A 25,856-nucleotide genomic window follows, 5' to 3' on the forward strand; every position below is an offset into this window, starting at 1 on the left:
TAAGAAGCAGTTTTTGGTGCTATCTTCAAACAGAAGTTGGAGGGCTATTGGTGAAGGAAAGAAGAGAAGGCTCTTCATGTTGGGAGGAAGTTAAGACCAGATATGCCATATCCCAGAGGCCTTTTCCTGGTCTAAAGCATCTCTAATTCTAAATGACTGTCTCCAGTATAAGGAAAAAAGAGAGCAGCATACTTAATTGCTATAGGTAACATTTATCAAATAGTACATATTCAATGTGCCCAGCACTGTACTAAGCATTTTCTGCAGGTAGAAACAGAGCAGGACAGGCTCATAGGAATTCAACTTTTGAGAAATGATATGATACCATTATTAGACAGAGCAAGTGTTTCCCAATGCTTCTATTATCTACAGAGAAGGGATTAGGGGAGAGAGTACAGTGCTTATGCCGGGAGGATGCAAGAAAAAATTGGAAATAAATTCTTTGTGCTCTAGGCATAGCAACTAATAAAATGTTTGAACTATAAACAGAAGTCTAACACTTGTGACCAAATTATTATTGGATACTTTAGGGAACAAGCCTCAGTTAGCCTTCAGATCAATTGTATATTTGTACATTACAAGGGAACCAATGAAAATGAATTGTAAAGAGATGCTTTTAAGAAAGATATCTAAGGGGAGGGGGTGGGGAATGGGTGAAATGGGTGAAGGAGAATGAGATACAGGCTTCCAGTTATGGAATCAATAAGTCACAGGAATAAGAGGCACAGTATAAGGAATACAGTTAATGAAATTTTTAACAGTGCTGTGTGGGACAGATGGGAGCTGCACTTGTGGTGAGCAGAGTATGTAAGCCTGCTAAGTCACTAAGCTGTACACCTGAATGTAATGTAACATTGTGAGTCAACTATACTCAAAAAAAAAAAAGGAAAAGAAAAAGAAAAAAGAAAAAAAAGACTGGCGTACCTGGCTGGCTCAGTCAGTAAAACAGTAAAATATGTGACTTGGGATTGAGTTTGAGACCCACACTGAATGTAGACAGATTACTTAAAAATAAAATCTTAGAAAAAAGACTATATCCGATTTGATAAAAAGAGTATTGCTTCTTTGCCCTTACCAATAAAAATTACTAATGTTTCTAATATAAATTCACTGTGCCCTACAGACTTAGATTTGATATATTCCTACTAGAATTTATAAATGTGTTTGAAACAAATGCTTCCACTGAAATATGGCATAAATCTTCTCACTTTCTTTCCCATATCAAAATCGGATGCAAAATTTATTTTTATGGGGAGACATGTGAATAGAGTTCCTCTGCTTTTGCCCCCAGTGGTTCTCTTTAGAACACTGGGGCATCATAGTTATTAAGACACAGAATTTTCCAGTTGACAGAAATACCTGGAGAGCAAGTCAACACCTTCGATAAACTTCAGACACAGAAAATCTTACACTGACACATGGCTACAAGGGACTGGTCAAAGAATCAAGGAGCCGATATGCTCAAGATCTCCTGGGAGTCCTGACCCCAGCTCAGTGCTGGGTTCCTTCCACTCAACCAAATGCCAAGAAAAAAAAATGGAGTTTTTTCAGTCCCATATATTAAGATTTACCAGAAAAGGTATCAGAGAGCACCATGATTTTCACTGGTTCTGACTGTTTGCCATACTACTCATATTGATTGAAACGTACTTACTTCCAATGCATAATACACTGGTTTGTCTCTGCCGAGCTTGTAAGCCACGGTGGTCAGAAGACCATGCTCAGAAAATACACACTGTAGGAAAGAGAAAAATATTTCAGCAGCAAGGAATATAAAAAGCTAGCAGAAAAATATTTCTTAAGGTTAAGATGACCTTGGTACAAAATAATTCAACAAATATGTAACAATTAAAAAATAAATCTTTAAGAGTCCAATTTACCAGTAATAAGGACAATTCATGTCAATAGTACAAAATGGTTATCCCTTGTTCAAAATTAGATTTGCATTAAGAATATGACACAGTCCTGGTATAGATTTTCCACCAACAATCAAAAACACACATAAAAAATTCAAAGAACCTAAAATGGTTCTTATTAGAGTCATTTAAATTTAGTGATTTTCATCATTTTTACTGAGCTCTAAATTAAATCCTAATGAAAATCAAACTAAATCTGCAGAATCCTAAGTAACAATAGCAAATTATGCTCAGGCATTATTTATACGAAGTTAAAGAAGACTGTCAATCTTTTAATTGGGAAAAACCAACCTTACGGCCTGTATTACATAGTAAGAAACAGCCTGTTCCATACCTATAGTTGGGGGAAGAATGAACAATATGACAATTTTATTAAAAATAAATCATGAATTGTCAATAATATAAATCATTTAGCCTGATGTACAACAAAAGCCATTATCTTAAACTTTTAGAAAAGTTCCAAAAGTTAACAAGCATCACATACTCCATTTGGAATACCGTTTTAAAGACTAAGCCTAAAAGAATATGTACTTAGTGCAATCCTAGTGGAAAAATATTTAGTGCCTAGTTGTAGCCCAGGACTTTGTGTCGATAAAATGTCACCAAAGTACAACAAATTCTGTGTCCAGTCACAGTTAAGCTGCTACTAACCCACGTGGAATGGAGTATCTCACCAATGGGGCTGGCTGCTTAGCTCTATCAATAGTACAGTCATGAGCTGAGAAACACTATTGTCTGCTGGCATGGAGGGGAGGTTAGGTCCAGAATGTGGGTAAGTAGAGATGGATCTTGGGGACAAGAGTGGCACAGAGGGGAAAACTACTGAAGCCCTAGCTTTCCCATTCTCTCTGCAGGCTAGGGCATTTTAACAGGTAGGACAGTCAGAGCAAGAATGGAACACGACTGCCATGGAAGAACTGAATTTATTTTATGGCAGCCTTGTAAGTAGAAGCTTTGGACTCTGCAGCAAGTCTGGCATTTGGACATTAATGACTAGTTTTGACTTGTGCCAGGCAGAGAAGTAATCCAAAGTGATACAGGGAAGGGTCCCAGGGAAACAGTTTTCCACTGAGCTGGCTGCGACTGTTACGCTTGGCTCTCTACAACCATTCTGCCCAAGTTTGGGATTGCCCCCTCATGGGCCTTGCTACTCTGCTCTTTGACATTCCAGCAGGTGGGAGAGCGAGGAGCACTCAGTTCAGAGGCAGGCAGAGGGGTCCCAGCAGAAGCTACTACCAGTAAGCACTAGGTCAGCAGTCATGAGTGGTATTGAGCAAACAGAAACCGAGCGCAATTTTTTCCAGCACGCATTTTTAGGCACTGAGGTCATGAATAAGAATTCACCCAAGACACCCTCTTTTCATGCAAATGTATTCTCTGCCTGTAGACAAACAGCCAACACGTTCAGGGAGTATGTGATTAACAAGTACCTATGTTTTTAAAGACACCAGCCAACTAGCACTAGGTACAGGTAATAATACATTTACTAACTGCAAACACATAAATCACCATAGTCTTTTACTTCCACGATGCTGAAAAAGCTATATATTTTAAGTTAATCTCCTTTAATAAATATTCTTAAAAATGGAAATTACATGTTGCACGCTTTTTAAAGGAGAAATCTTTAAATCTAGTCCCCATATAAACAGCCTGCCTATCAAACAGTAGTGCACAAGTCTCAGAGTACCAATTTGATGCAGAGGCTCAAGGCATTTAATAAAAGTGAATTGTTATCTTAGTATACTTCATAAGTAATTAATGAACATTATCAATGTATGAGGAGACTCTAGATAGATACAGGCCACAGCTTTCAAAGCAGTACAGAGGCAATTATTTTCCTCTGAAATTGTATTACTTTTTCTTCCAAGTCATCAAACATATGGAGTTTTTAGCATTTATATGGTCTACCTATCCTTTCTCAAGATCGTACTGTGTTTGAATCCCAGAAAGATGTTTGACTTTTCTAACCTCTGTGAAGTTGATGGCTTCCCACTCTCCCTTGTGGAGGAGTGTGCCAAAGCTGGCACACAGGAGGAGGGTGAGTGGCCCCAGCCAAAGCCGTGAGGGAGGTCAAGGGCTCCTTTAGGATATTTAAGGCCTCTGGGGAGAGAGGGCACCTATCTTAGGTTCTCGTCCTTAAAAGCAAAATTAAATGTTCAAATAGGGCAGCCCGGGTAGCTCAGTGGTTTAGCGCCTGTCTTTGGCCCAAGGTGTGATCCTGGAGTCCAGGGATTGAGTCCCACATCAGGCTCTCTGCATAGAGCCTGCTTCTCCCTCTGCCTGTGTCTCTGCCTCTCTCTGTGTCTCTCTCATGAATAAATAAAATCTTAAAAAAAAATAAATGTTCAAATAATCCATGTTCATGCAAGAAAAAAAACAGAAAATATAGACAAGCCAAGAGAAAAATTAGAATAATCCACAATCTGTCCCTCCGCACCAACAGAGATGGGCTTTCCACTCAATTCTGAGTTGGCAGTCATTTGCTCCCTGCTGAGGTTGGAAGAGATTGACTCAATTCTCAATTTCATCCTCTCCAACCTCTTAGGACTGCTGCCCATTGCTTCTCTCTTATTCATTTTACAACTCCCATCTGTTCTCTACTTAGCCTGCAAAGAAACATTCTCTGGTCTTACTATAACTTAAAAGCACATACAAAATGCCCCATGCTTGGCATGATGCTGTTAACTTAAACCACCTACTTCGCTCACAGCTTCTGGATGGTCATTTTTGCAAACTACATTCTGTCTTGCTGTCTCTATTTTCTACCGGCCCACATCCCTTTTGGCTATTTGCCACCCGGCTTTCCTCTTGAGCATTCTACTAAAGCTTCATTCTTAGAAGTCACCACTGAAGACCTACTTTCTATGTACAATGGTCTCTTCGATTCTCAGCCTCCTGACCTTTATGTAGTATTTTACACTGCTGACCAAGTCTCTCTCTTAAATATCTCTACCCTGGATTTCCAGATTCATGAATAATTTCATTCTGTTTTTATGAACTTCCCATCCCTGTGTCTTTTCTACCTGTATACTTTTTCTTGGTAATTGTGCCTATTCCTACTTCTTCAAAAATCACCTCTATGTAAGGAAATTAAAAATCTCTACTTTTATACTGAACTCATTTCGTACTTACAAATGTGGACAATATACAGCCTACCAGAGCCATAAACACATCTCAAATAGAAAGTATACCATTCAGAACTGTTCCTTATAGTAGGCTAAGCCTACCCACAGGGCCAAGGTGACTAGACCCCATAACTACTTCCTGTCTCTTGTCCCTGGACAGTGCCCTGGATACCCACCAACAGCCTCCCTCTCTGGCCTCATCCTAACTTTTAGTCCTTGTATTCGGAACCAGGATGCCCACATGGCCTCTTTGCCTCTAGTCTCTCTTTACTTTGGCCAAAAACTTCGATATTATTAATGAACAGTTCTAGCCACTCTGAACACCACCTCGTAAACATTCAGAAGTGTCCCACTGCCGAATAAAAAAAAAAAACAACTCCTCAGTCTGAAATTTTGGGCTTCACAACATGATCCTAGCCTTATTTTTTATCATTGCCCTAGCTGAATGTTCTCTACATTCTCTAAACAGAGTCTTCATTTACCTCTTTGCATATTTGTTCAGTGTTCTGTGCCCTCACCAGCATAGCTCCTTCTTCAAAACATCTCATTATTAATATAACCTTTTGTGATTTCTCTCCTCCTCCTCTGAAACCCAAGCAGTATTTCAATGTTTCCTATGGCACGTAAGTTCTGACTTCTCATATGATTAACTGTGTATTTGTCTTGTCTCCTCTCGGGAAGTGAAATACAAGCCCAAAGATCTTACAGTTTGCTATTTCCCTCCTCCATGCTGCAGTGGGTGCAGAGGTATTCCATAAGCCCTGCCTCACTTAAATTCATCATTCCAGGACTTGGCTGATGATGCTTAAGTGGGAAGGGAGCAGAAAGAGGAGGAAAAGCCAGCAATTTTATTGGGTACCTCCCATGTGCTCTACACTGTGTTAGGTACTTGACAAATAGCACATCTGATTTACTAGCATAAATGCGTGTAGCAGAGGAGGAACAGTGTAGAGGAAATAGCCTATTTCTTACACATTTCTCTTGACTCCTGGTATAGCTGCTTGGAAGCCAGAATTCAAAGAGTATGTTTCCAGACCCATGCTCATTCAAACTCTCTTGGTCATAACCTCAGGATACCATGACCTTTCGTATCTCTCCTCCCCCTCCAAAAATCTCTCACAAATGATGTCAAACTCTCACATGAAGACTGCTGACCGTGCTAGACCACAAGAACATTTCATTAAAAATGTCAGATGTGGGCAGCCCAGGTGGCTCAGCGGTTTAGCGCCGCCTTCAACCCAGGGTGTGATCCTGGAGACCCAGGATCGAGTCCCATGTCAGGCTCCCTGCATGGAGCCTGCTTTTCCTTCTGCTGTGTCTCTGCCTCTCTCCGTGTGTCTCTCATAAATAAATAAATAAATAAATAAATAAAATCTTTAAAAAAAGGTCAGACATTCCAGGATGCCTGGGTGGCTCAGCAGCTAAGTGTCTGCCTTTGGCCCAAGGCATGATCCTGGAGTCCCGGGATCGAGTCCCACATCAGGCTCCCTGCACGGAGCCTGCTTCTCTCTCTGCCTATGTCTCTTCCTCTCTCTCTCTGTGTCTCTCATGAATGAATGAATGAATGAATAAATAAATAAATAAATAAACAATAAAAAATAAATATAATATATAAAAATAAATATAATATATAAAAATAAATATAATAAAAATAATAACATAATAAATATTTAAAAAATGTTAGACATTCCATTATTCACAAAAGAAGAACTTCATCACTGAGGTTAATATTGATGAGAGGAGTAGGAAATCCTCTAAAAAAGAATAAATGTAGACAGTATCCTGCTGGGTCTATGGGAATCTTTTCTACACAGGGTACAGTAACATAGACTGGTTAAGAGCCTTGGCTAAGTCAAATCAGATGGATCCGGGAGCAAAGACTGCTCCTTCTTTCACTTACTAGCTTAACCACTCTAAACATCTGTTTTCAGAAACCTTAGGCTTAATCACTCTTAGGCTTATTATAGACTCCCCATGTATCAGTAGTAAGGAGATGAGATTAGGAAACAAATGCACCAAATCTCTACTTCCATCATTCCTTCTACTTCTTGTCGAAGGAGAAACTCTGGGTAATGGGGAGAAAGCACAATGCCAGCACTGAAAATCCCACAAAAATAGAATTTTATAGTTATAGTGAGAAAGTCTAAGCAGGAACAGTATGTTGAGAAATACAGTTCATTTTTATCTTTTTAAAATTGTTTTTAAATTAAAAATGTTTTTTAAAGATTTTATTTATTTAAGAGAGATAGCAAGTGAGAGACAGCACAATCCTGCTTCTCCCTCTGCCTGTGTGGACTCTCTTTTTGTCAAATAAATAAATAAAATCTTTAAAAACAAAACAAAGCACCAAAATTTAGTTTCTGGATATAAAAAGTATTGAATCTTATAAATTAAGGTCTTTTTTATAAAGATTTTATTTATTTATTCATAGAGATGCAGAGAGAGAGAGAGAGGCAGAGACACAGGCAGAGGGAGAAGCAGGCTCCATGCAGGAAGCCCAATGTGGGACTCGATCCTGGGACTCCAAGATCATGACCTGGGCTAAAGGCAGGCGCCCAGCTGCTGAGCCACTCAGGGATCCCCAATTAAGGTCTTTATAAGCCTTAGCAGTGTGTTTATATACAGCATAATGTATTTTATTTGGAGAGAAAGAAAACTGAATGGCAAAAACTTATTGAACTCTTAAGCTATTGATTTTCAGCCTGGATGAACTTCAACAGATTTTTCTCATTCAAAACATCAAAGGGAGAAACAGATAAACAAAACACCACAGGTTTTGGATCTGTTTCTCAAACTCACGTATTTTTGGCTTCTCCATCCTGGAAGCACATTTGTCCCACCAATGCAGCAGACTGGTCCCCCAAACACTGAAAGCATAAATGACAATAAAGAACACTAAGACAATATTATTAATTTCCCTTTTAGATCAGTCATAGGATTTATTTTTCCTTTTATATTTATCAAGGAGTGAACTGTTTTGATTTCTGCATTGCTTCCATTTGGCCATTCTCCCATTTCTTAATATCTCCTACAAGATAGTAGGAATGGAAAGGAAGAGTTAGAACTTAGTCAAAAGATTCTCAGTGGCCCATACTGTGTCACCTACTAACAAAAATCAGCCAATTTTGCTGCTTTTACCTTTTCCCCATAGTTTAGGAAGGTGCAGACTGATTAAGATGTAGGAAGAAGCCCATAACACGGAAGGGGATAGGGTCGAGGAGGTAGCCGGGAGATGGAACTTACCCCAGATATTGGCACACCTTCCAAGGCTCCAGCTTTCTAATAAAATTTTAAAAAAGGATTATGAGTAATCACAAACTGTTATCTCTACTAACACAACTGCAACAGGAATGAACATGAATAGCAACATGCCAGAGCATGTGGGCAGACAAGACAAAGCAAGTATTTCAACTACATATGTGGTTCAGAGACAGATACTAGACGTATTTCTAGAGTGACAAGAAGAGACATAGCATTGGAGGGAGAATGAACATCGAACACTGGACTGAGTCAGGAGACGAGGGGTCTACTCTTGGTTAGTTGGTGTTAAGCCACTGAGCAGGCTGCTGAAACTTCTCTATGCCTCAATTTCTTGATGTACAAAATGGAGTCCAGGTAACATGAATGCCTAGGTCTGATAACTCTTTGTTATTGTTGCCATTAATAAGAAGACTAACACATCCTTTAAAACGAACATATGAGCAGCTATCAAACCAGCATGGAACAGCCTCACTTTGGAAGGCTGTGTTTTACCAATTAGCTTTCTTTACCCAAAACTGCTCTTAAGAGAAGCAAGGAACCCAAGAGCATTTGGTTTGCAGCCGGCATTATTCTTCAAGTTTAGATAAGCAAGAGTTAATTTAGGTCATGAATAGTGGTTTTTATTTGGAAAGTATGGCTAGCATTCTAGGGAGGAAAATGAGAGTGGTTATGTATTTTACCAATCTTAACTTAAAAAACCTTTAATACAAAGCAATTTGTGCTGGCATTAAGGAATTAGGGGGAAGGAACATGACCCATGAAGTAGTGTGATGTATACTAGGAACAGCACCAAACAAAAGCTCTCCATTGACTGCCCCCCTTGGTCTGCCATTTGTGAGCCAGTCTCCCAGCCTCTGGGAGCTTCAGGTTCCCCATCTGGAAAAGTGAGGCTAAGAACAGAAGCCACCTCACATGGCTACAATGATAAGAAAGTAATAGCATACATGTGGAAACCCTGTACAAAACAGAAAACATCTTCTCGATGGTGGATATTATTTCATTTCTTTCATGCTTTCTGCTTAATTCAAGAGCTACCATTTTTATTGACTAAATATTCTTGGGAAACCTGAACCTGGGTAGTAAGTGACAGGTATCCTTTATAAGGAGCTGAAAGTGAATCCATAGAAACTGGGAGGCTGTATATCTTTATATACTTAAATATGAAAAGAAGTCTTTGCTGACACTGTCGAAGGTATTATCAAACTACCAGCAGGATCTACTAATGTGCATTCAGGCACATAAAGCGCTTTGCCTTCACAGGGAGGGGTTTCTGGAGGATTCCTGGGCACGTCCTCTGGTGAAGCATGCAGAAAAAGTGACAGTGCATTTCCAACTAACTAGTCTGAAAGGTTGGTCAAGTATCATTTAAGATAGATGTTTAGGATGTTTAAAAACTACATCTAATTTCCCTGTTATGCTAAAGCCCAAAGCACATCACAGGTGTACTTTGTAATGGGAGACATCAGAATTTCTCAGTCCAGAAAACTAGCTTAGTCTTTTATTTTGAAACCCCACTTTCAGTCTTATGGGGAGCTTAAAAAGAGACATGACTGAGTTTAAAGAAAACCTAGAGCTTGTCTAGAGCTTATAGCAATTTGGTGGGTCATGGAGATTCTAGATCAATCTGCTTAGTAAATGGATTTATGCTTGTCTAAAACTAAATGGAAATGCACTGTATCTTTTCCAAATGAATGGGTAGCATAATTGGTGGGCAACCTACTCACCAGGCTATGAGAGATTTTCTATAGTCAGCAAGGGGGAAAAAGGAGGACAGAAGCATAATATTTTAAATGCAAGAAAAAAACTAGGCCAGTAAATGATATTTCAACCATTCTCTAAAACTATTTCTCAAAGATAGGTTTTTTTTCCCTGACCCAGGTCAGTCTGTAGACTATGAAGTCATCAAATTATTTTTATTGTAGATGAGCAGTGCTTCCCTTAAAAATTTCCATGATGCATTAGAAGGCTTTATTATAAATGAAATATTTAAGAACTCTGCTCAAACTTTATCCAGAGCACTTAGTATTCAACTCTATTATTGTTAACTCTATAAGTAGAGTTTCTAATACTTGTCATGAAATGTCTAAACAATATTTTTTTTTTTGCAATTGACCTTAGACATATTTTTAAGTTTCACATAAATTCTAGATTTTTGTGCTCAAATACCAGTTCAAATCCTCCTGGAGGTTTTCATCCCTGATGTGTAATCAGAGATACTCAATGATGCTAAGCACACTTTTTGCTGAAAGTACTTTTTCTTTCGGTTTCAGTGAAAGCAACAGTAAAATGTCCATCACAGAAACCAGTTTAATTAGCAATCACAAATCAGAAACAGACTCTTTGTTTTTTGGTTTCTTTGTTAAAGTTTTGCTCAAGTTGACCAAGAATTTAATATAAAAAACATGGTTTGGCTATTAAAAGAGATTCAACAGGAAAAAGAACATGAAAATGTGAAGAGTCTTTCCTATAAATTATAAGCACACAACACCACATCTACTAGTTATTTCAATTAAAAGAATAAACAAGCTCAAACATTCCCATGCTACCCTCTGTAGTTAGATTTTTGCATTAATACTTTAGAATACTCAAAGAAAAGCCAATTAATGTTTATAAAATATAAAATCAACTGGTAAGAAGGATTCTAAAATTTTTAAGTTATAAAACTATTTAAACAGCACTAAATTCTTATTTTACATACTATCAACACTTACAGAAGAGTCACAACTCTCAAACTAGAAAACATAATACAACTTATCTTCGAATTCTGAATAGCAAAGCTTTTTTAAAAATGAAATTAATTTTTTTTTTTTTTTTTACCATTAGGCCATAGATCTCAGAAGAACTCCGGACATTTGGAAGAATTTTCATTGGAATTTCAAAAAATCTGGAAAACAGTAAGATAGGATTGGGTATATATCACTATTTTATTTTATTTTATTATTATTATTTTTTTATATCACTATTTTAAATAAATATCTAGAAACATTTATATGGATTTAAAGGCAAAAAATGTAAATAGCAATTAAAAAATGGATGTATTGGAGTGCAGAATTTTTTTTTTTTTTTTTACATTTTTATTTATTTATGATAGTCACAGAGAGAGAGAGAGAGAGACACAGGCAGAGGGAGAAGCAGGCTCCATGCACCGGGAGCCCGACGTGGGATTCGATCCCGGATCTCCAGGATCGCGCCCTGGGCCAAAGGCAGGCGCCAAACCGCTGCGCCACCCAGGGATCCCATGGAGTGCAGAATTAAATAAGCCAGGACAGGGCAGCCCCGGTGGCGCAGCGGTTTAGCACCGCCTGCAGCCCAGGGCGTGATCCTGGAGACTCTGGATCGAGTCCCACATCAGGCAGGCTCTCTGCATGGAGCCTGCTTCTCCCTCTGCCTGTGTCTCTGCCTCTCTCTCTCTCTGCATCTCTATGAATAAATAAATAAAATCTTTTAAAAAAATAAGCCAGGACAACATAGTTGTATGTTTGGATATTTAACATTCTAACTTTATAGAAACCAATAAAAACTAAGAAGCACACAGAAAACAAAGTACTTTTCTAAAGAAACTTAATCTTCCTAAACAAGACAATTAATTTTGCCTGTTTGCTATATATGCAACAATAGTCTCTTCTTTGAATACACAGTACAGACTTGCATACTGTAGTTGAAATATCAACAATTAAAGTTTGGTGTTCTACCAACATCTGAAAATACTAAGACTTAGGTTATATATAGGTAATATATTGGGAAGTGCTTCTTAGGGCAAAACAACTCACTCGCAGAGCTCTTTATCCCATTCCAGAGAATGAATGTTGAAAAGCATTGTCCTACTTGCATTTGTTACATCCGTACAATGGACACCTCCATTGGCCCCTCCTGTCAAACTCTAGACAGAATAAAAGGACATGTTAGATTTGTACTAATTTGCTATTTACTTATTTTTATTTTTAAAAAGATTTATTTAGTTGAGAGAGAATATGTGAGCTGGGGGAGGGGCAGAAGGAGAGAGAGAGCAAGAGAGAATCCACAAGCAGACTCCTCACTGAGCACAGAGCCAGACACAGGGCTTGATTCCCAGACCCTGAGATCATGACTTGAGCCTGAGACGAAATCAAGAGTCAGATGCTCAAACTGACTGAGGCACTCCCTAATCTGCAATTTAATTTACATGTTGCCAAGGACCATAATAAGCAGCAGAGTGCATAAAGCAGGAGAATGGTACGTTTCAATTATTTAATTTTCTGGTTTCCAGTGGTGTCCAATAGAAATATAATGCTAGCTACCTATGTAATTTTAAATTTTCTAGTAGCTACATTTAAAAAGTATAAAGAAGCAGGTGTGAAATTAATTTTAATAACACTATATATTTTATTTAACCTGATATATCCCAAATATCCATTCATTTAAGATTTGTTATTATTATTATTATTTTTTTTTTTAAAGTAATCTCTACACCCAACATGGGGCTTGAACCTACAACCCTGAGTTCAGTAGTCATATGATCCACTGGCTGAGCCAATCAGGCACCCCCCAAAATATCCTTTTAACATAAAAAATAATTACTGAGACATTTTACCTATGTATGTATGTATTATGTATTTATTTTTAAATATTTTTTTAAAAAATTTTTATTTATTTACCCATGAGAGACACAGAGAGATGTACAGAGAAAGGCAGAGACACAGGCAGAGGGAGAAGCAGGCTCCATGCAGGGAGCCCGATATGGGACTCGATCCCGGATCTCCAGGATCACGCCCTGGGCTGAAGGTGGCGCTAAACTGCTGAGCCACCCAGGCTGCCATATTTATTTATTTTTAAGTAATATCTACACTGAGCACAGGGCTTGAACTCACAACCCCCAGATCAAGAGTTGTGTGTTCTACTGATTGAGAGCCAGTCAGGCGCCCTAACATTTTACCTATTTAAGTCCAGTGTATATTTTATTTTACACTCATAGCACATCTTGATTCAGACTAGTTACATTTCAAGTGCTTGATAGCCACATGTGCTCAACCAGCAATGATATTAGACAGCAAGAGTTCTAGTAAACTGATGGTTAAACAAAAAAAATCTGTTTTATTTTTATCCATTATCTTTGGAAAATGCACTCTTACTAAATTTGGCAAAGTGAAATATATCAATATGCCTGCCTTTTCAGGATCTCACAGACCTTTGTGTTGCCATTTCTCTGTTTTTATTTTTTTGGAATCATAATTGTCATTGGGTTGTGCCTACCCACGCATGTATCCTGAAAGCAGGGTTTTAAATTCTCTAGTGTTAATACCCTCGGGCCTGAGCTGAAAGCACTGCTGCTTTCTTTTGTGTGGGAGCAGTAAGTAACAACGGAACAAAAGCGAGAAAAGACATCTGGGCATCCCAGGAATAGGTCCCCGCCCTGCAGCCATATGAGCTCCCCCATCTCCTGCAGCTCACAGGTGCCACACCCTGACCTTACTCTGGTTTCAAGCAACTGATTGTCAGAACTGTTGTCTGGAACTATTTGAACTATTTCAACTGTGACAGGTATGGAAACTGCGGGCCAAGGGAGCACCAAGCCCAGGGAGGGGTGGAAAAAGTGCCACTTCCTGGTACTGGTTCTGGAAGATGTGCTCTGGGGATGTGGCAAGAGAGAATAGAGACAATATTCCCCTGAAGCTCTCTTGAATGTTGAAAAAGATAATCACATACTTACTGAAGTAATTACAAATGAAATTATATGTATGGGATTTACTTTACAATTATCTGTGGGGAGAAAGAAGATATGAATATAGTTGAAACAAGACTGGCCATAGTTGATTGCTGTAGCTGGCCCACTGTTGCAGAAGTTCATTACACTGTCCCCTCTGCTTTTGGGTACATTTGGAAATGGCCGTAATAAAAATAACAGAGAACAAAAGAGACAAAGTGAGAGAGAACATGCACTTTTTTTTTTTATGATAGGCACACAGTGAGAGAGAGAGAGGCAGAGACACAGGCAGAGGGAGAAGCAGGCTCCATGTGCCGGGAGCCCGACGTGGGACTCGATCCCGGGTCTCCAGGATCGCGCCCTGGGCCAAAGGCAGGCGCCAAACCGCTGCGCCACCCAGGGATCCCAGAACATGCACTTTTAAGATAACTCTGGGAAACGTCTAAAATGTGAGTTTCTACTCTTCTGTGTTCAGCTTAGGCAAAAAGATTATACATTGAAATCCCACTATGATTTTTCGTATTATGGCTTAATTAGAGACAGCTGTGCAATGCTGAAAGCAAATGATAAAAGTCACATAGATGTTCTATGATGTTAAATTGTTACTTCTTTTAAGAAATGACCACTGGAAAAGAGCTTATGAAAGGCAAGAGAAAAAGACTACCTAAATTACTAATTACTTAAATTACTTATTCTAAAGATAATAGATATGAGATGTGGTTTTGGTAATCACCCTCCATTTTTATGAAAATAAAGCAAGAAAAATAAGGAGGAAGTAGGCAAAAATGTCTCTTAAATGGAGGCTGAAATGTTCTGCTGTCTCTTGAGTGACTTTTCTTAATAATTTTGCCAATGAAAAAGTCTGAATTCAGGGTGCCTGGGTGGCTCAGTTGGTTGAGTGTCTGACTCTTAATTTTGGCTCTGGTCATGATCTCAGGGTTGGGAGATCAAACTGGCATCAGTTCCAGGCTGGGCATGGAGACGGCTTAAGATTCTCTCCCTCCCTCTCCCTCTGTCCCTCCCCCAACCCCACTCACGCATGCACACAAGCCCCCCCCCGCCCCCCAGCCAACAAATAAATGAATAAACCTTAAAAAAAGCTTGAACTCTTAGTACAAAACAGAGAGTAGGCAAGCCAGTCTAAAAAATTTCTGAAAAACTTTCTCCATACATACATTCTATTTAAACGTACCCAAATAAGCCATGAATCAATGGTCCCAAAAAGAGCTCTATCTTCTTCAACAGCCTTTTGAACTTTTCTCACATTGTCAAGGAGCCAACGAAGTTTCACGGCACTGAAGTAAGTGCTAAGTGGAAGGCCTGTCTTGGACTAAAAACAGTTATGAAATTCAGCCAGCAAATTAAATTCCGAACAGTTTAAAAAATAAAACACCAAACCAACAAACTCCACAAATCACAAAATATTCAATGGCCCAAAAGTCAATCTCATGGTATTATGGATAAAAAATTTTTCCTATCTTGTGGCACAGGAAGGCATGTTCATGAACAAAGATCAACATGATATGTTTGCAGTTCAAAGAGCATCCACGTTGCAAGGTAAAGAGAATTAAATGACACAACACCCTGTAATCTAGATAGTGAACACGTAGATGTTAGCTTTTGTGATGAGTATTACATGCAGAACCCAGTCTGAAACTCTGCTTTTTCATTTTCTAGTTCATGAAAGTGATATTTTAAACTATTAAAAATCAGAGAGCATATCGCATCATAAACTAATGACCATAACTAGAAAATTTGTTTTAATATAGAAGGCTTAACAACAATATACTTATATGTGTAAAAAATATATATTCTAAGTGATATATACATAAACACATACATATTCAAATATCATAAGTGAAGAATAAAGTAGAGCTCAAGGACATGCCAGATGAAAGCAATAGTGAGTCACTATCTATAAGAAAGTAGTTGCCTAAAAACTCAGCTAGTACATTAAATAAAGAGAGGATGTATTGAATAAAGGATAAATGGTAAATATAAGATACATATGGGCTTATCAATCTTCCTTGAGAATGGATCAGGTTCAACTATTATTTCTGTTAGTATATTAAACACCAAATATATTTACAAGGGCTGATGAAAGTGGCTAAGAAGATATATACACCAAAATAATGCAACTCTTTCTCCCCTCCCCTAATCCTTAGTCTCTTGATTTATTACCTAAGTACAGAAAGTGATACCTTTTTCCTTCTTATCTGCTATGGATATGTTTGGTAGAAAGATTCAAACCAACCATTTAATAGTTTAATGCACTCTTTAAGACTCTTTTAACTCATGGTTTTCTAGCTTTCCTAGAAAAAAAAAATAAAATCAATACTCAAAAATAATGAAAGGAAATAATATATGGGATTATTCCTCTTTGATTTGAAGGACCAAGGGTCATCACACAAAGCCAACAGTGAGGTAGTCGATAATATCCCATTTGAATGATTTAGGTAGCAAGTGTAGAAGTTGACTAAAATGGCATTGAAGAGAAAAACATGTACCCCTTGAAGCAAGTGCAGCTGGAGGTGGGGGTAAGGGTTGGGCAGGGTGACAAGGAAGAACAGAATAGGAAATGGGTAAGGGTATATTCAGGACTAGCCTGAAGTTATTCCCAGGGCAAAGGCAGGGAATGGTTTGTTAAATTGCTACAATTAATGGGATTTGTTTCAGAACCAAGAACCACTGTCCTAAGAGTCCCACTGACAAATAAATATAAAGGGGATAAACCAAAAAAAGAGAACTTCCTTTGGATGTTAGAAGTGGGCCTTGATCTTCCTAAGAAAAATACCTTGCCTATTTCAAAAATTCTCTCCACTTAACTGAAGAGAGCTCTACATATAGACTGAAATACAGGCACTTTTTATCAGCCTTCTTCATAGGAAGAAAGTGGAAAAGGAGTTCAGTGAGGGGCTAGTGTCTTTTAACTTTTTCTCCCTGAATCTAGATGCCTAAAAAGTAAAAAGCATCCAGAACTTTCTTTGACAGATAGAAGAAAACATGAGGGAGTATGGTTTAAGCCACTAGGACACTATTTTATAATCCCCTCCAGCCTATCAACCTCAGAATATGAATGCTCTAATCCACCTTAAGGCATGAAGACAGGAAGGTAAATACTTGAGCTGTCCTCAATTGTCAGCAGAGAAATAGTCTGTAAAATGTATCAATTAACTATTATGCAAAAGGATGTAAGGCCCAAATAGTCTTTCAGTTGAAATCTCTAAACCCTTTTTTTAAACAAGCATTCTTATAGTATACTTTTAAAGAGATCTCTTACCTTGACAAAGTTATTATTTCCTGGAATTCTCTTACTAAGATTCTCAACGGTAGACTGGGTTCTTAGATCAAGCCACACTATAGACCAAAATATAATAACATATATGAAAAACTTCGTTTAAAAAAATCAGATCTTAATGAAATCATTGTCAAGGATAGGATACTGATTAGTTTCCGTAAGCAATTAAAATGCTAGAGGTTTCAAAAGATAGAAATTAGAAAATTAGAAATGAATGGGTATATTGTTAGAAAAAAGAATAAATTTATGAGGAAGAATTTAAAGCTTTTATGCCAAATTACAGACCAAGTTAGGAGAGTAATACAAACCTTAAGGTACTTATTTTGTATCCTTTTTATAGAAAAAAAACAATGAAAAAATGTTTTGGATAAGAATTTTCTAAGAATACATGAGTAAAGACAAAGTCTAAATGCTCGGCAGGCTAGTCACCGGGGCAGGATACATAGCTCAGGATCACCATACTGGGTATAAAGCAGGTATTTTAGAAAACTTGGGAGCAATTTGTGACAAAGCAGAGAACCTGGTACTATTTATTGAAGGAAAAAGTTAAGATTCAGTTTCTTATATATGAAATGCTTATGTACGTTAAACTCTTCCATTGCAAAAGTAGGCTAGAAGCCAGAATTGTTAAAAGAATTGTTTAAAGGTCAGCATTCTTGCTTCACACTAGATTGTAAAAAAATCTGTTTTAAGAGATCATTATTTATACTAAGTAACTATCATCCACTTTCAGATCCTCTAGTAGAAAATATTTCTGTTCTGCTTCATGACAGAAGGCCTGAGAAAGAAAAGGTATCACATAAAGCAACTGTGAAAGGTAACCAATAGGTCAGCTGACTTTTCTTTGTCAGATTTAAGTTTTGTACTTAATTTCTATCACTTTTAATCTGTTAGTAGTCACTAACATTATTTTTGGCACGGACTGTGCTCAGATGCCTCCTGAAAAGCCTCAGGCCCATAGTTTATTTACAGGGCACCAGGGAAGATAAAACAGGCTTGCCCACTGCACACGTGAATGCTGGCCACTTAAGTGCATAGTTTGGTTCACCCTTAACTAGACTATTCCTGTCGTTTCATTTAAAAACCAGTTCTTTTCTGTAGTGAGTTTTAATCAGTTCTTTCTAATTACCTCAACTGTCATTTCCCCCGAGGGCTGCCTGAGCTTGATTTTGACAGTGGCTACTTCAGGACAATAGACTGGTTTCCACAGGTGTGAAAAGCAGTGAGAAAAGGCTCCTCACAACTGAGGAAAGAGAAGACAGAGAGGAACACCAGGGGAATGCATGGCCTATACAGCACACCTGCATTTGCCGCCCACCACGTATTCCTCTTGCTCCTGGGAAGTATCTCAAATTCTCTTCAGGAAATGGTCTCTCCCTCATCCTCAGCCATGTGGTTTGCCGGAGATTTGACCCTACCCGTAGCTCCAGCATCATGTCCCGATCCCGGTGACTGATTCAGTAGAGAGTGGAGTCTAATCAGCCCAATGGAGGTTTGTGCTCAGTCTGACAGGGCCCCTCTCCTCAGCTCTACTAGGCAGTGTGTGGCTGGGACTGCTGTCCCCATGAAGAGAGGAGCTGAACTGGCCACATCTGGAGCCATCCCAGAAAAAGATTTGTGGGGAATCCAGGTCATATTGTCTGAGTCTAGAATTAGCACCTGAACTAAGCTACTGTTGCATTGCTGGTTCCAGGAACTAAAGAATTACTTTAAAAAATTGTTTTACTTTATTTAGTGAGGGTTGAGTTTTCTATTACTTGCATTGTGATTGATATAAGCTCATTAGCAGCAGCAGCATGGAGTGGGCAAGCACCCCCATGCTCAGGGAACCGAGGCAGTCCACTTTGCACACAGGGGCGGGATTGCATGACTGTGGCAAAAGCAGACCTTCCTCATTAGGCAAGCAACCCCAGCAGGTACTAGCAGGACTAATTGGGAAAAGGCGAGGAATTCCAGAGAGAAAGTTTGAGTCTATGACAGGTAGAATCAACAAACACATCTCAATTCTCAGTGTTTCGAGCTACACCGGGCTGGGGGGTTTAAAATCAATCAAGTGTGATTCAACTACTTACTTTTAAAAAAATGAAATAGGATGGATTAGAATGATAAGAGAGTTCACTGAACTCAGGCTAAGAATGGACTTGTGAAACTTTTGTTTTAGTTATGGGAGTTTGATGAATCATGATATAAAATAGCTTTCTTATTAAGAGACATGAACAAAGGACCTGAAAGTCATTGTTCTAGGCTGTTTAATGGCTCAAAGCCTCCTAGATCAGGGCTTTTCTGTATTTTAATGTAAAGAGTTACTATACTAAGGAGCTTAAAGGTGGACCCCATTCCCTGATATTCTAGAAAAGTAGGTCCAGGGAGGGAGCCCAGAAATATGTCTTTTAAATGTGCCAGCCAGAGGCACCTGGGTGGCTCAGTGGTTGAGCATCTGCCTTTGGCTCAGGTCATGATCCCTGGGTCCTGGAATCAAGTCCTGCATCGGGATCCCCACAGGAAGTCTGCTTGTCTCTCTGCCTCTCTCTGTGTCTCTCATGAATAAATAAATAAAATCTTAAAAAAAATAAATAGGTGCCCACCCTTTAAGAAACACTGCTAGGGATCCCTGGGTGGCACAGCGGTTTGGCGCCTGCCTTTGGCCCAGGGCGCGATCCTGGAGACCCGGGATCGAATCCCACGTCGGGCTCCCGGTGCATGGAGCCTGCTTCTCCCTCTGCCTGTGTCTCTGCCTCTCTCTCTCTCTCTGTGACTATCATAAATAAATAAAAATTAAAAAAAAAAAAAAAGAAACACTGCTAGACTCCACAGCAGTGGTCCTTACCCAGAAAGCATACCAGAATCCCCTGGAAAAATTTGAAATCACACATTCCAAGCCCTACTTTGCAGGATTCTAGTTGCAGGTCTAGGCAAGGAAGGCCTGAGTCTATTTTTGTTAGGGGCATCCCAAGTTATTCAGTGTTATACTAGAACTTGAGAAGCTCTTTTCTAGGGCATGGTATTTAGGATATAGAATTTGTTCCAGTTATTTCTTTAAAAACAAAATGACAAACTGATGACCAGGTGGTTCCCCGGAGTTCCAGTGGCTCTGCGACTCTATTGCTCCTGGACAAGGACCACTTACATAACTGGACACTTTACTCTTCACTTGAGAGCTTGGAAGTTTCCACAGTGGAATCCACAGAATCAATCCCTCACCAAAAAGAGTCAAAACACTGGGCATGAAATCAGGAGACCAAAGTTCTAGGTCTTCTGATTTTGCCACCAGCAAGTTATGTGACTTAAGCAAGTTATTTCACCTCTCGTGGCTTAGATTTCCTGAATATAAAATAAGGCAGTGAGACTAGATGGTGTCCGTAGTCCCTCTCCCACCATTATTCCACCATCACAGAAGGCTGGCAGATTCACTTTGTTTTTATAGCCCCAGAGTTTAAGGCAATTAGAATACATGGAATGAATTAGTACAACTGCCAAGGAGAAAAATGTCAGTGGTTGATACACTACCAAACAATTCACAAATGCTCAAAAATTAATTGAATTAAGAACAAAAAAAATTAGAAAACTCATTAAAGAAGCTAAGATGGCAGAATTAGATTTGCAGACGAAGAGACCAAAAGCCAAAGAGAAGACCCCAAGCTGGAGGACTGTGCCCCCGGTGGAGGTGATTTCTGAGAACAATCAAAAGAAGTGCCAGATCCAGATCCAGCAGCGGTGGTCAATTTCCCCCATCACGTGTCTGGGTCTGGGTCGGAAGGCCGGGAGTGAGCAGGGGCCGGAGCGCCAGATACCTGAGGAAGTGCCAGCAGCTGGAACTGCAGAGCCAGAGGGGACGGCGGCAACTGGATCTGAAGGACCAGGAGAAACTGGAGCAGCTGGAGCATTAGGAGAAATAATGGCAATTCATGCTAGAGGTGGCCAGATTCAAGGTCTGTGTTGTCTCGCTGACCACTTAGGAAATGGCAGATCACTTGGGCGAGTTAATCAGAACAAACATTTTCTACGCATTTGAGCATAGAAAAAGAAAGGAAGAGCCAAGGAGTAGAAAGGAAACGAAGGCAGTCGGGTCAGATTCTCCAGTTCGGGGGACTTCACCCATGAGGACAAAGACCAGGTTATATGTGCTTGTACTTCAGGATGAGTCTTCCCTACCTGGCAACGTATCTGTACCCTCCTTAGAAAAGTGGCTCCGCCGGTTACTGACTGCTCACCTGACCAGCGACCAGTGAATCTGAATCGAAAGGTCATGGACTGTTCCTTAGAAAGGAACGCTAAGGAGTGTGCCACAATCTCTGTTGGGGTGATTTATAGGGAGACGTGAAAAGGCTGCTTTGGGAAGGCAAGGCCCCAAGAAAGCACTTCCGTGGTAGGGTTAGCAGGAGGTGAAGCCCACCACCACAAACAGGAAAAACGTGGCTAGAGGGAACAGGAACTTCTAAGTTCTAAAGTAATTTGGAAAAAAAACAAAAAAAGAAGGAAAATAGATGCTAGGGAGTCCAGAACACCATACAGCCTGCTTTTTATAAGGCATGTCCCTTATTCAGACCCAGTAAATCTGATTTAAATGGTTCAAACCATGAAATGAGAAAGTTTTTTTTTTAAACCCAGTTGGATGACAAGATAAACTTTCATTTGTATTAAATAAAGTCGCAACCAAAATATAGCTCTGTTTAGATTTAGTCTGGTCTGAAAAACCAAAGTTTTAAGAGTGAAGAGATATGCAGTTACCTCAATGCCCACAGACCAGGGTCAGTTTGGAGATGCAGTGACAGTACAGAGGAAGAAATGACTTTCAGAATACTTAAATTTGCATCATTTTTGGTTAGTCATAAAAATAGAAGGGAAAAGTACCTAAGAAAAAAATTGAAAATTAACTAGAAATCATCTGAGTTTTTCAATGGACTAGAAGCAAAGGCAAATAATACATCTCTGAGAGGGCTGACTGTGTGGAGCTACCAGCCTGATGGGAAGTGACCCGAAGGTGAGGCCCCAGGTTACAGAGCACGCCCTAAGCAAGGACTGCTGACGGTTACACAAAGTACTATCAGCTTGCTTCCCCCACGAGAGAGGATAATAGTAAACCAGATTTAATTGCTATGTGTTATCACTTGCCAAAAGTTAAGCTATTAATTAAGCTGGGCAAGAGGTCACTTGCCAAGGAGAAGAGACTATAATCGATGACTGTCCCTCACCTGATGGCATTTTCAGAAATCACCTGGGGCCAAAAGAAAAATGGAGCATTAGGGAGGGGGGTGATTTAAAACATATATGTGCCACACCTTGGGGCTGAAAAGTATTTCAGCTCTTGGGTGAATAAATGCTGGAATGCTGATGACTGACACAGGTGTCTGTGACCCAGGTAAGCTTTGCATTTCTCCGAAGAACACCTGTCATGTATAAATCAATCATTCCATCTGGCATTCCTGAATTGTAAAAAGACTATCAGCCAGTTCAGAACAGTGGCCATGGCTAACACTGAAGCCTTCTAATTTGCTAGGAACTCTACACATATTAACTCACTTCTTTTTACCTCATGCCTAGGAGGTTCACACTTTCAATTTCTCCAATTTAACTGTAGAGAGAACAGGTACAGAATGGTAGTAAGTGGAAAAGCCAGGATTTAAACCCACAGTCTGAATCCAGCATGAAACCACTACGACACAGATAAGCCAGAATGAATTCAAAGTCTTAAACAGAATATAAAGAAATATTAAAGATCAGAAACTTCAAAGTTGAAATCAGATTCAGTTTCTCTTTAAATTGGCCACAGTTGAAGAATTTATCAATTGCAAAATACACAGAAATTTTCTTTTTTACCCTGGATTGAAGGAAATGTAAGGCATTCAAAGAATTTTGTAATAAAGGACTCGAAATAAGGAGAAATTAAGTATATCTTGATCAAGCTGAATATTCCAGATTTTTACAAAAGTAAAAAAAAATTTGCTCCCTTCCAAAGCACAGCAATAAAAACAAAACCACACTTTTGTTGTTTCAAGACAAGTGTGCTTCCAAATTTTAGGTAGCTTGCCATTTATGGTTTTTTTTTTCATGCTGACACTCTGAAACATAATCCAGTCCCAGAAAAGGTTAAAAAAAAAGTTGAGCTCAAGGTTCCTTCAGATCTTGACAGATGATTACACGGGTTTAATCATTGGCCCGGGGTTAACCAGTATGTAAAAACTAAAAAAGACAAAAAGGATGATCAATGTTTACAACTGCAACACTGCATGAAGAGCTATATAGGAACTTTATTTTTTTTAATATTTTATTTTTTTTATTTATTTGAGAGAGGGAGAGAGTGGGAGGAGGAGCAGAGAGGGATAAAGACAAGCAGACTCTGTATCAAGTGCAGAGCCAGCATGGGGCTTGATCTCATGACCTGAGCAGAAATCAAGTCAGACGCTCAATCAACTGAACCACTCAGGGGCCCCTATTTTTATTTTTTATTTTTGAAGATTTTATTTGAAGTAATCTCTACACCTAACATGAGGCTCGAATTTACAACCCCATGAACAAGAGTCACGTGTTCCACTGACTGAGCCAGTCAGGAGCCCCACAGGATACTTTAAATCCAACATCTTAGAAATAAATGTTTGCAATACCATTTAAATAAAGAAAAATTGAGGACAAATTATTCTTGTTAGTGGTTTTCTTTCATATACTAAGGGTCTCAAATCAGTGACTCTTGCCTCTCTGGATATTAGTCTTTAATATGCATATTTTTATATTACATCATGAATTATGCTCTACAGAAAGCTACTGTAGCAAGGTCATATTGCACTTAGGCTTGCCATGCACACTCATCAAGTGTAAGTAACAGAGTGACAAAAACTGTCCAAGAAGGACAGAAAAACAGTTGGGCCATCCTCATTAGGCCAGAATGTTTCACTGGCAGCATCAGTGAAATTGCACACGAAGATATTAAACATCACTGATCCAAGCCTTTTCCTACCACTTCAGTGGTTTTGGGCTTGGCTGTGCAGTTGTAGTTGTGCTCAGTTTCGTCTTTGGTGTATTTGTAAACCCCAACCTTTCTTTCACTAATTCTTAGGAGACTGCAAGGTCTCTAAACCACTAATAAGAACTGGTTTTGGGAGGAAAAGGCTTAGAAAAGTAGTAGGGATTGGGGTGCAGGGAAGTCGTTGGAAAAGAATACTGATGAAGGGAATGCTAAGAGGGAGAGAAAAAAGCCTCGCAAGGATGAGTGAAGACAGTCAAAGGATCCAGGGCCACAAAGCTCCTGCAGTCCACCCGGGCCATCAGAATCAACGGCTGCATCAGGGCACAGTGACCGCAGAGCAGTGATGCAAAGTGACACTGCTCTATTTTAGGTACCACACCAATGTTTACCTCGCCCACCACACAATTAGCACACAAATTCTAAAACTGTATGGAATTAGCCATCGGTGCCTCAATGGACAGATTTAAATGTTTTTTTTTTTCTGTGCTTATAACTGTTATAAAAGACGTCAGTAAACACACACACTTTTATTGGAAGCAAGAAAAAAATAGGCTTTCTCAGTCTTTAACTTCTTCATCAAGTGTATTTCAGATCCACAAATAGGACCCTGAAGGCTTCCTACCTCTGTCCTGGTACTGGGGATGAGTGAGCTGATTGCTTATCACAGATGCCTTGGGCCATAAACAAGAAGACCACATAAAAAAAGCAATTTTTAAAAAGAGAAGTGTAGACTGCTTCTCTCATTGGCCTGTCTATAGCAAACACTGCTCATCAGTTACATAATTGAGTGAGTAAAGAGGGAGATGAAGAGGAGGACAGGACTAGAGTGACAGAGGGACAAAGAGAGAGGAGAGAGAATAAAATCCACAGGCTGTGATATAAACAAAGACGAAGCTCAAAGACAAAGATATGTGAAAATCTGATTCTGTTTCCACCAACCCCACCTTGTGTTAAGAGAAAGCTGCCGAAGATTTAATATTATGTTGATGTTCTCAACTGAGACTTGCATGGAGGTATGACACCTTAGCATTTTCCCGGGTGACATAAAATTGGAGGCGGAATCTATCCTTGGCATGACGGAGTGGCTTCCCTTCTCAGGCAATTACTCCTCCTCTCTCCTCCTTTTCTATCTGCCTTCCTCCTTTTTACTTCCAGATTCCCCTCCTTGGCCCTCTGAGACACAAAGGCAAGCACCGGGCCTGCCTGGTTTGTCACTAGATGCCTAGGGCTCTTTACAGAACCTGTACCCAGAAGGGTTCTTTGACTTTTGTTGAATTTACATTCATTCCTATAGTGAAGTCATCGATAATAAACTGCGACTGTCCGGTGCCGACTTTAAGTCTCCATCTTACATTTGAACAATCTCTTTATAAAAGAGCCACAAACTTAATTGCCCATAAATGAGCTTTGATTACAAGTCCAATACTCACCTCGTTCAAAGAAGCAAGCCATTCTTCTCCCAGGCTGGCACTCCTTAAATATTTCCTTCTGTTCTCTCAGGCTAAAAATCTGCAGCTCTGTCTCCCCTGCCCCCCCCCACCTTATCTTTATGCCCCATCTGATTTATAAACATACAGGTGATATCTTTCCTCTGAAAGGTCTCTCCAGCTTGCCT

The 25,856-nt window shown here is 39.4% G+C and overlaps 1 protein-coding gene across 7 annotated transcripts in view; it reads right to left on the minus strand.

Moving 5' to 3' along the window:
- Nucleotides 1-25,856, minus strand: part of GK (glycerol kinase) — a 77,582-nt gene that overhangs the window by 25,195 nt on the left and 26,531 nt on the right. For 4 of the 7 annotated variants that reach the window (XM_077889018.1, XM_077889022.1, XM_077889021.1 and 1 more), the window contains exons 5-14: nt 21,072-21,155; nt 17,263-17,339; nt 15,175-15,312; nt 12,073-12,182; nt 11,120-11,186; nt 10,027-10,044; nt 8,285-8,320; nt 7,841-7,908; nt 2,208-2,250; nt 1,655-1,735 (exon numbers count right to left, since the gene is read on the minus strand). In XM_077889018.1, the coding sequence (XP_077745144.1) occupies nt 1,655-1,735; nt 2,208-2,250; nt 7,841-7,908; nt 8,285-8,320; nt 10,027-10,044; nt 11,120-11,186; nt 12,073-12,182; nt 15,175-15,312; nt 17,263-17,339; nt 21,072-21,155 (722 nt within the window). The remainder of the gene's footprint in view (nt 1-1,654; nt 1,736-2,207; nt 2,251-7,840; nt 7,909-8,284; nt 8,321-10,026; nt 10,045-11,119; nt 11,187-12,072; nt 12,183-15,174; nt 15,313-17,262; nt 17,340-21,071; nt 21,156-25,856) is intronic. The other 3 variants (XM_077889019.1, XM_077889020.1, XM_077889023.1) reach the window with 3 other exon arrangements.

This window comes from Canis aureus, chromosome X, assembly GCF_053574225.1.
Source record: "Canis aureus isolate CA01 chromosome X, VMU_Caureus_v.1.0, whole genome shotgun sequence".
Lineage (NCBI taxonomy): Eukaryota > Metazoa > Chordata > Mammalia > Carnivora > Canidae > Canis > Canis aureus.